Source organism: Neomonachus schauinslandi, chromosome 15 (genome assembly GCF_002201575.2).
Source record: "Neomonachus schauinslandi chromosome 15, ASM220157v2, whole genome shotgun sequence".
Lineage (NCBI taxonomy): Eukaryota > Metazoa > Chordata > Mammalia > Carnivora > Phocidae > Neomonachus > Neomonachus schauinslandi.
The window spans coordinates 37,649,759-37,660,450 of record NC_058417.1 but is presented as its reverse complement, the minus strand read 5'-3'; the positions used below and the strand labels follow the sequence as shown (position 1 = coordinate 37,660,450).

General features: G+C 55.7%; 1 protein-coding gene across 1 annotated transcript in view; it reads right to left on the bottom strand.

Moving 5' to 3' along the window:
- LASP1 (LIM and SH3 protein 1) overlaps positions 1-10,692 on the bottom strand; it is a 38,950-nt gene that overhangs the window by 13,990 nt on the left and 14,268 nt on the right. The window contains exons 3-4 of the mRNA XM_021704168.2: positions 7,859-7,943; positions 20-127 (exon numbers count right to left, since the gene is read on the bottom strand). Coding sequence (XP_021559843.1) covers positions 20-127; positions 7,859-7,943 — 193 coding nt within the window. The remainder of the gene's footprint in view (positions 1-19; positions 128-7,858; positions 7,944-10,692) is intronic.

Here is a 10,692-nt window from a genome sequence, read left to right as displayed (position 1 = left end):
TGTGGGCAGGGGAGCTTACGTTACTGATCTGGTCCTGGGTCTTCTTGATTCTCTGGAGTTCGGGTGTGTCTGCCACCACGCTGAAGCCCTTGCCCTTGTTCTTCTCAAACTCCTCCTTGTAGCGCACCTGGAGGATGAAGTGGGAAAGAGGGGTTAGCATCAAGACAGGGACGGCAGGGGCACCTGGGTGGCTCAGTTGGTTAAGCGACTGCCTTCGGCTCAGGTCATGATCCTGGAGTCCTGGGATCGAGTCCCACATCGGGCTCCCTGCTCAGCAGGGAGTCTGCTTCTCCCTCTGACCCTCCCCCCTCTCATGCTCTCTCTATCTCAGTCTCTCTCTCAAATAAATAAATAAAATATTTAAAAAAAAAAAAAAGACAGGGACGGCAGAGGGGGCCCCAGACTGCGGCCACCTCCAGTACAACCACCAGCCAGGAGGGAGACCCTGACCAGAAATCCCCCTGCAGTGACATCCACCGCCCACCCCCGAACTCAAAGCAGGAGCCTTAGCCAAAAAGTGTTTGACTACTAACAATAACCCACAAAGACGTATTCAGTGCATTCTGAGTGCCGAGTGCTTTACATGAATTATCTCACTTAAGTCTTACTGTATTCTATTATTAGCTCCATTCTGCAGATAAAGAAACTGAGCCAGAGAGAGGCAGAGCCCCCTGCCAAGGTCACACAGCTTGGCAATAAATGTCCAGAGCCACCAGGGTGCAAACTCTCATCTGCCTGACTCCTGACCCTTCACTGCTGGCCTATCCTGCGTGAAAGCTATAGGAAGAAGGTTCTTTCCAGAGCTCCAAAGGCTGCCCCAGCCCTCACCCTTGCCAGGATGTGGCCTGACCCACCGAGAACCCGGAGGAGTCTTTAAGCGCCCAGCTGAGTGAAGGCTGTGCCAAGGCACAAAGCTAGCTTCCAGAAAGTACGTTGGTGAGACAGCCACTCGGAAGGGCTCCATCAATGAGCCTTTGACAGGCCCAGTGGCTTCCCGGAGCCTGCCAGGCCCGCTTCTAAGGTCAGTGCCTCGGGAGGGGATGACGTTGGTGGGGGTACAGACAGGACTTCGGAACAGGGCTCCAAGATCCAGGGAAGAACCCTACACTCCACCACTGCCCTCCTCTCCTGAGAAATTCGCAGACACTCAAGCACCAGAGGGACTCAAGTCAGACCTAAGAAAGGACTTCCCGAACGCTAATGGAATTGAAATATGAAAAATATCTTATTCTCCCTTGGGGGTTTTAAAGAACAGGATGGAGGCTAGAAACGCCCATGGGATAGAGAACTGTTCCCTGGTTTCCAGAGACTTCACCTCCCCCCCAGCCGCCCAGCAGCCAGCCAGCTGTTCCAGCCCCACCAGCTGCCTGGAGTTCCTCCAGGGGGGCTGCACTCCCCGAGAAGCAGGTCAGCCCAGGACACGAGGCCCTGGGCCTTGGGAGTTTCCAGGACGGGATGCCCAGGCGGCTGTCAGGAGTCACCTGGCCACGGGGCTGAGCTGCACCCTGACCTGACCGACAACACCCGCATATGCATCCGTGGCCACGCCTGTCAGTTCCTCTGCACATCGCCCAGGGGTCAGAGGTCCTTGTTCACCCTCTGGAGCCCAGCTTACCCACCCATGGGGTTCTAGATCCTAAAAGGTTTCAGAAGCTCCTTTGTTTATTTATTTATTTTTTAAAAGAGGCTCCTTTGTTCTGATCCAGACTGAAAACAAAGGCCTGGATGTGCTATTTCCCAAAAGACTGGAAGTTAATGCAGGAAATACAAGGACTGACCCACCCCAAGGGCCCAGAACTGCCCCCAGCATCAGCTCTTCCAGAAAGCCTTGGAACAGCGTGGTGACCTTTAATGCCGGGGGCAGGGAGACCCTTCGGGAAAGGGGCATCAGGGAGAGGATGCGGAGCCCCAAATCCAAGGCCTCTGGCCTCGATTTCCCCATCTGTAAAAGGGCTGTCATGGGAATCAGTTAAAATACGGGGAGGGGGCTTCCCATCACCAAGCATGGGCAAAGAGTCCGAGGGAGCTGGTCCTAACACGTGCTCGGTCTTCCACTTGCCAAGTGATCTTGGGCAAATGACTTCACCTCTCAAGCCTCCATTTCCAATCTGTAAAATGGGGAGAGTACCACCCATTCCAGTCAGTGGCGCAAACTAGACAGTGGCTCGAACACAGCAAAATGTATCCCCGAGCATCCTGAAGCAGGGCAGGGCTTCGCACCTGCTGCTAAGGGCAAGTGTGGAAGTGCTTTGTCAACATTGAAGTGCTGAACCAGTGCCAGACCCCCACTCCTTCCTCCACTTCCTGGCCTTGCTAGGGTCAGGCCCCTAATCCAGGGGAGTAATTGCCATGGCGACACTACAATGACATCAGCTAGTTCCCAGGCTCAGGAACTGCCTCTCCCTGCTGGGGAAGGAGAATGCATTTCACTCCCGGCACACAGGCAGCCAGATAGGGCGGTGCTGGGGTGGACCGGGGACAGAGGAGGGATGGAGGGAGGTCTGGGCTCAGCACTTCACTGCTGTATGTCACTAGGCAAGTCAGTCCCCCTCTCTGGATCCCCTGAGCAGGGGCGGGGGGGGGGGGGGCCGCTGGCCAGCTGATCTCTAAAAACCCACCCAGCTCTGGAGTTTGTGACCACTTTTAAATACCTGCAGGCCTTAACTGAAGAATCAAGGTGAGGGAGATTCTCTGAGAGGCCTTTTGGTGCTGGAGTGGGTGGCAGAGGTGAAAGGTAGAGAGCCAGGAGGGTGGGGAGGGCCCTGCCTAGAGCCCCTCCCTCAGGGTTCTCTGGTCACCCAAGCAGGAGTGTTTGCCCACATCTGGGATGGCTCAGCAGGATGTGGTGGTGGGGGGGGGGTCTCTGAGGGAAGGGACCCACCCAAGGTCATTCAAGGTTGTTGGTAGGGGCAGATGACTCCATGCCTGGGAGCTGCCTGGGCCGCCCATCCTGACAATTGCTGAGGCAGGGCCAGGTCTGATGCCCGAGGCTCCTCCCACCCAACAAACGCTACCCAGCTCCCTGGGTCTATCTTGTTCATTACTTATCCCAACAAAATAGGTACAAGTGTTTGTTGCATGAATGATGAATGAACTGAATAGACACAAAATATCAAACAGACAGCACAATTTAGAAAGTCACTGCTCTGCTGACCTAACATAAAGAGGAAAGATCATGACTTGAAAAAAAATTTTTTTCTCCTAAATAAACCAGTATGAAACAAAACAAAAACAGTTTTTTGAAAAAAAACATAGTCCCAACCATTTCCACTTACTATGTGCCTACTATGTGCTTGCCCACATACTATGTAACTTGCCCCCTTCTAACAAAAAAGAAATCAGCTTGAAAATTAGACAGACACAGATGGGAAGGACAGCGAATGAGAAAGGTCAGCGCTGGAAGCAATCATCAAAAGGTCACTGTGTTTATTCCCCAGCTTCACTGTGCCCAAGCTCCATTTCCTCTCCTTTCCAAGAGAATAGTTAATAGTGAACATTTACTGAGTGCTGACTCTACACCAGGAACCGTTCTAAATGCCTATATATACTAATATTCTCTATATCCGCTGTAATATATAATGTTATATATACCACGTAATAGACGCTATATCCTCACAACCACCTTTGGAGAAAGGTAATCCCCATTTTACAGATGAAGGCACTGAGGCTCAGGAAGGTGAAATATCTTACCCCAGGTCACACGGCTAGTGTGGCAGACCCAGGATCTGACCTGCAGCCAGCTTAGGTCAGAGTGACACCATGTGCTCCCTGCAGTGCTGGGGACAGACCACACTGTCCTGTGCCTGGGACTGTACAGCGCCACGGGGTCTGACAATGGGGGAAAGAACGAGAGAGGCATTCTCCTTGTACTTCTGCCTCGGTTCCGGGGGCCACACAGACACTCCCCAGCGCTCAGCGCCGCCCCCCCCCAAAGATGTTGCCTCTACTCAGCCTGGGGCTGGGGGAGGGAGAGCTGCCTTGGGGAGGGGGTGCAGCTGGGCCCCAGCCTCCGTTCCCTGCCTCAGCCAGGCCTGGGCAGGACCACCCAGAGGGTCATTTCTGGTCAGTTCTGTGGTTACCTCCCCTGCAGGCTCCAGGTGTCCCAGACACCCAAAGTACCACTTTGGGAACCAATCTAGACACAGGAAAGCAAATAAAGTTAAACCAGCACTGGCAGCTTCCAGAGACTGAGGAGGGCTGAGACACACACATGCAGGCCAGGAAGGGGCCCTGGCAAGAGACCAAGCGACACCCTGGGGGGGGGTGGGGCACCGGAGGCAGGGGCTCCCACTTCCCTTCTCGCCAGCCACAGGCTGCTCTAGCCGGCCCTGCCCCCACAGCAGCCACAGGAACCAGAACCTGTCCCCACCCCCGGCCAGGCCCACTCAGCCCTTCCAAACCTCAGCACATCAGCCCAGCCCCCAACCTCCAGGCAATGGGGCTGTGCTGTCCCCATTTTACCGGGGAGGAAAAAAGCTATGAGAGGAAAGCGGCCAGGCTCAGACCACAGAGCTGGGGGCGAGGGAGAAGGAAGACAGACCCAGGCTTGCAAAGAAGGCAGGGCCCTGGCCTCCACCCTCTGCCTACCCCAGCTGCCAGGCCCCAGGAGCCAGACTCAGGTTAGAGCGGTATCCTTAGTGCAGCAGAGCCCTGACCCCCTGACGTCCCCCCCCCCCCCCCGCCCCAGAGCAGAAGCAAGGTGAGCTCAGGTCAGTTCCACCCAGCTTCTTGCCTGCCCCCCAAGCCTGGCTCTAAGTCTTGCAAAGTAAGTCCAAAAGGCTCACGAGAATCACCAGGGGAGTCAAAATGCAGATTCCTGGGGCGCCTGGGTGGCTCAGTCGCTTAAGTGACTGCCTTCAGCTCAGGTCATGATCCCAGGGTGCTGGGATCGAGCCCCGCATCGGGCTCCCTGCTCAGCGGGAAGCCTGCTTCTCCCTCTCCCACTTGTGTTCCCTCTCTCGCTGTCTCTTTCTCTATTAAATAAAGAAAATTCTTTTTAAAAAAATGCAGATTCCTGGGCACTGCCCAGAATTGACAACCAGAAACCCCCTGGGTGGGGCCTAGGAATCTGCATTCCAACACACACACACACACACACACACACACTCACACTCTCCCCCCCACCCCTCATTGGTAACCGTGCATCCCGTGGGTGAGAGCTTACGGCTGGCTGCCGGCCGCAACTGGCAAGAGCAAAGGGCTTGAAATCTGCCTCTGTCACTGGGCTCTGGGCAAGTGGCATGGCCTCTCTAAACCTGTGTCCCCCTCTGTACAATGGGGATTAAAAAATCTCTCCTTCACTCTGAGAAACAAACAGGGTTTTAGAGGGGAGGGGGGAGTGGTTAGCCCAGTGATGGGTATTAAGGAGGGCACGTACTGCATGGAGCACTGGGTGTTATACGAAAACAATGGATCGTGGATCATCACATCAAAAACCAATGATGTATTGTATGGTGACTAACATAATAAAAATTAAAAAAAAAAAAAATCTCTCCTTCATCAGGTGGTGCAAGGATTCTGTGAGGTCAGGGCCTGGCCCTCGGTGAGGACCTCATGGAGGATGACTGCCATCCTCATCACTTCCTCAGCCTGCCTGAGAGACAGGGGCCCGGGGGCTGGGAGGCGAGCAGCAGGCCAGGCTCCGGGGAGGGGAGTAGCGAGCAGAGCCGAGCCGAGGTGGGGCAGAGGGACCTCGGGAGCCTGAGCCCGGCGGCTTCCTCCTCCAGACCCCGCCCCTCAGGGATCTGGTTCCAGGGGCAAAAAGGGCTACAACCCCGCTTTTATGGGACTGACAAAAGCTAAGGGAATTAACAGGGTTTGAATTTCTCCTCCTGAGAGTAGGGCTCTGTGTGTGTGTGTGTGTGTGTGTGTGTGTCTGCCCCTGGCTCTGCCTGAGTGTGTGCACACACTCTCGCACCTCGGGGAGCTGCACCTGACGTCTCCTCCCTACACCTCTTCTTCTGGGTCCCCCTGATTGGGCCCCCACCACTTGGGGTTCTGACTGCCCCTCTCAAGCTGTGGGGTGAGTACAGGTCACCCTGGATGCTGTGGCCTGCATGCCCCTCGAAGCCCCCTCCACCTCTGGCCCCAGGGGGCCCTCTCCAGGATGGGGGGGTCCCGGGAAAGTCATCAGCTGGCTAGGGTCTGGCCAATATCTTCCCCGTGCAGACCAGGCCCAGGCCCCAGGGCTGCCTCAGCCCCTCTCCCTGCCAGCTGGACCACTGCCTCCCTCAGGGGGCAGAGGTCTGGTATCCATACCGGCTCCCCGCAAACTGTGGGTTTCACGCCCAGCAGGGTCAGCATCCAGCCTAGCAGCTGTAAGCTGCCGCCGAGGGAAAAACCAGCTTCCCCTACTTGCTCCCGGCTGCTGTGGGGCACGCAGGAGGCCTGCACCTCACACCTCACCGGGACTGTACACGGTCAAGGTCACTGTACTTGGGAGTGGAAAAACCAGAGTCCAGACCCTGAAACTTCATTCACTGTGCGTGTCAACAGGCAAAGCCTCAGTTCCCTCATCTGATGGCCCCCAGGGCGGGGTCAAGGATGAATGAGGTAAAAGTAACTAAGAGCGCTTGCTAAGCTATAAAAGTTCTCACCAGCACCAGGAACTACCGTGTTTATTATAAAGGCAGAGGTAAGTTCTCCTGAGGGAGCTGGGTGGAACTCTGAAAAGAACACAAGTCTCAGAATTAGACAAACCGGCCTTCCAAGTTGGGGGCATTCCTTCCCTCTTCCCTAGAGTGGGGGTGATCCTGCCAACTACACAGGCTTGTGAAGTGAGGGCACTTAGATGCCCAGGGCATTAGGCGCTCAAGGTGAGAGCAGTTAATAGTGTTCCTGCCCCTACTACTGCCCCATATGATCTTAGCAAGTCCCCTGTGTCTCTGGGCCTGTTTCCTCATCTGTACCATGGGAGAAACAACACCCTCACGGCTGCCAGAAGTCAATGAGAGGACACTAGAGAGCACAGGGCTGGTTCTCCTTCACAGGACCTCCTGGGAGACAGGGACCCAGAGAGGTCATGTTAACGTCAGACAGCAGGAACCCCACTCCAGAGGGATCAGGAGAGATCCCCGTCTGTGGCCCGAGGGGGGTCCTCTGCAACATTTTCCCCAGCCCTGGGCACCCTGCCCACTCGGCTAAGTCCCTCAAGGGGTCTTTGCAGAAGCCCCGCCCCACCCTATCCCAGCGCCCCCAGTCTAGGCCAGGCTGGTCCCAGAAGCCCTCCCAGATCTCCAGGCACAGTGATCTGTTTGGGGCTCAGGGCTCTGGATTCTTTGCTTATTCCTCGCTGTCCCCTAAAGACTGAGTCGTGCCTGGGGCAGGAACCCATCTCCTCCCCACTACAGTGGCATGCACCACTCCCCACAAAGCAAGTGCTCCAGAAAAATCAGGCCCAAGGAGACAAGTCGGACAGGCCCCCAGGGCGAGGCCCCCTTCGCAGCCTGCCCTCTGCGGAGCGGAGGAGCTTCGGAGACATGGCCATAAAGGGTGGATTGACCTCAGACTGGCCTGAGCCTGGGGGAGGTGAGTCCCCTCCTTTGAGGGTGGGGTGGGAGTGGAGAGGAGGGAGAAAGGAACGGCTTCCTGGAGGAGGCAGGCTTTAGAGGCCCCACAAGAGATTCCTGGAGCAGAGATACCTCTCGAACCCACTTCCTCCACTCCTTTGACAAAGTCAGGAAATATGAAGTAACCAGGCGCAGGGGTGGGGGCAGGGAGACAGGGAAGTGCCAGGATTTCAGGACCGTGGCCTCGCTGAGTAACCACAGGGGGAAGGGGGAAGGAGCCCTTGCCAAATCCAGGGGTTACAACAGCCCTCCCTCCCTGCCAGGCCACAGGGCCCACCCCGCCCCCTCACCTGACTCTGGAGCTCGCTCTGTTGCTTGAGGCGGAGGTTTTCCGGGGTGTCAGCCACCATGGTGAAGGACTGCTTGGGGTAGTGTCTGCAGGACAGAAAGAAGGGCGGAGGTCATTCTGGGGAAGGGGCGGGAATCTTTGGGCTTCTCACAGGCCGGACTCTCCTGGAAACTCCCTCTTACCCGTGGGCAGCCCCTGCCCTGCCCAGCAGCAGGGCCACGATGTGCACCAGCCTTGGCTGAGAGGAGGCAACCGTGTCTCAGGCTTGGCCAGGGCCAAGCTAGGAAGACACATGAGGCCTGAGGGGCTGGCCTGCCACGGAGAGCCGGAGAGCCGTCCTGAGCCGACGGGAGGCCCTGGGGACAGTGTCTTGAGGGTTTCAGATGACCCTTGTTTGGAAATAATCCATGCCTTAGAATCTAGCGTGCGGGGTGGGGGATGGGGGGTGTGGAGAGGCCTGGGCCACCCGGGATAGCCCTGCCAGCCTGGGGAGAAAGAAAACGGGCAAGGGCCGGGCGCCTGGGTGGCTCAGTGGGTCAAGCGACTGCCTTCGGCTCAGGTCATGATCCCGGGGTCCTGGGATCGAGTCCCGTATCAGGTTCCTTGCTCAGCGGGGAACCTGCTTCTCCCTCTCCCACTCCCCCTGCTTGTGTTCCCTTTCACTGTGTCTCTCTGTCAAATAAATAAAATCTTTAAAAAAAATACAAAATAAGGGCGCCTGGGTGGCTCAGTCGGTTAAGTGACTGCCTTTGGCTCAGGTCATGATCCCGGAGTCCTGGGATCGAGTCCCACATCGGGCTCCCGGCTCAGCGGGGAGCCTGCTTCTCCCTCTGACCCTCTCCCCTCTCATGCTGTTTCTCTCTCTCTCTCTCTCTCAAATAAATAAAATCTTTAAAAACAAAAAAAACAAAAAAATTTAAAAAAAAAGAAAATGGGCAAGGGCCAGAACAAAGTGTTCAGCTAAAGGCAGAAACAGAGACCAACCAAGCAGAGGAAGGGCAGGAGGGATGTGGAGATAAAAGTAAAGGGGAATGGAAACAAAACAGACGAGCAAAGGGAAAAAAAGAGAGAGAGAGAGAAACCAAGAAACAGACTCTTAACTCTAGAGAACAAACTGAGGGTTATGGGGCTGAGGGGGAAAGCTGATGGGGACTAAGAAGTGCATTTGTCGTGATGAGCATCGGGTGACTAAAATAACAACTTAAAAAAAAAGTAGTGAAGGGGAATGGGACATGCATATCTGGGGGGGCTTCCTGGAGGAGGTGGTGAGAGAGAAAATGCACACATCCAGAGTAGTGTTTCCAAGGGCTAACAAGGTCTAACTTAACTGGAAGTAGGTGAGAGATCAGCTTGACGTCAGAAAATCAGCTTGAGGCCCTCAAGTGACAGATAACACTTTAACAAAAGGTTGATGTTTGCCCAGCGTCTTAGTTCATCAAATCCCCACAAACACCCTATTTTCCTGCTTTGACAGAAGGGAGAACTGAGGCTCAGACAGGTTAAACACTGTGGCCAAGTCACAGGGCCAGTAAATGGTGGCATATAAATTTGTACCCAATCTCCCCAGGGCCCAGCATCCTGAACCAAACCCTCCCATCTCCAGACACAGGGCAGACCAGGAGGCTGCTCCCCAGAAAGGGGGCCGGACTGGAGGTAGCAGGAGCCAGGGCAGCCCTCAGAGCGAGGCCCACAGGGACCGCCACGATCATGTGGTTGTGTCCCCTCATTTCTCAGAGGAGGAAACGGTGTTGTGGTGCCAGACACTTAGCACTTAGCTGATTTCATAATTAACTCATTTATCACATTGGTTTCTTATCCTCTCTACTTCTCCATGAGGTGAGGTATTTTCTGGTCTCTTTTGTCCATTGATTTATCCCAAACTCCTCAGAACAGAACCTGGTGTTCAACAAATGTGTGATGGATAAACGAATGTCCCACCAGGCACTGAAGCTGGGCCAAGACAAGAACTCCAGTCTCCTATGTCCCACTGGGTCATCCCAAAGGCCCCCAGCAAACCAGCTAAAGGAGAGGAAGCCCTGAGTCACTGGTTTGTGGGAATGTGCGGGAATGTGAAATGGTTGCGGGTCCACATGGGCTCCAAATATTTCAGGGGCTGGCGAGTGGCCTCTCTGAGCAGGAGCTGAGGTCTGGCCATTTGCAGCCCCGGGTGACCACACCTCACCACAACCGTGACCACCTGCAGATCCCCGAGTCACAGGCCGTCCTCAGGTAAGAGATGGAGCGCCGCCTTCCAGGCATGTTCCATCCCAGCTGGCCTGGCCGACATGCCCTAGAGCCTGAAATGAGCTGCCCTCCTACTGTGCGCTCACCAAAGCTGGGAGGTTCTTGCGGGCACCACCCTGAGCCAGAGCTACCTGTGAACACGTGACTTCCCCCGCAGCCACCACTTGTGAAGAGTAGGACTGGGGTTTGCAGAACTAAACCAGGGTGAGGGGAGGGGTGACTACAGTGGACACAGTGCTGGGCTCTGGCCCTGCCGCTGACTCACTGGGTGACTTTAGCAAATCCTTTTTCCTCCTGGGCTGGTTCCACTGTCCTGGACCTAGGCGATTCCAGCTGTGCCCCTCCCCCAGCCTCCACTGCCCCACCTGGGTCCTGCCTCCCAGGTGGGCTCGGCTGGGGCCCTCAGCTCCCCCAGCAGAGGGAGAGGAAAAGTAAACACAGGTGCCTACAGCTGGCAACAGAAATGGCCTGGGAATGAATGTAGGGCTAAGGCTACGGGTCCAGGCCCCAGGCTTGGGCCAGCTGCAGGAGGCCAGGGCCACCCACAGCTGAGGTGCTCCGTTCAAAATTCCTCAGCAGCTCCAGAAAAAG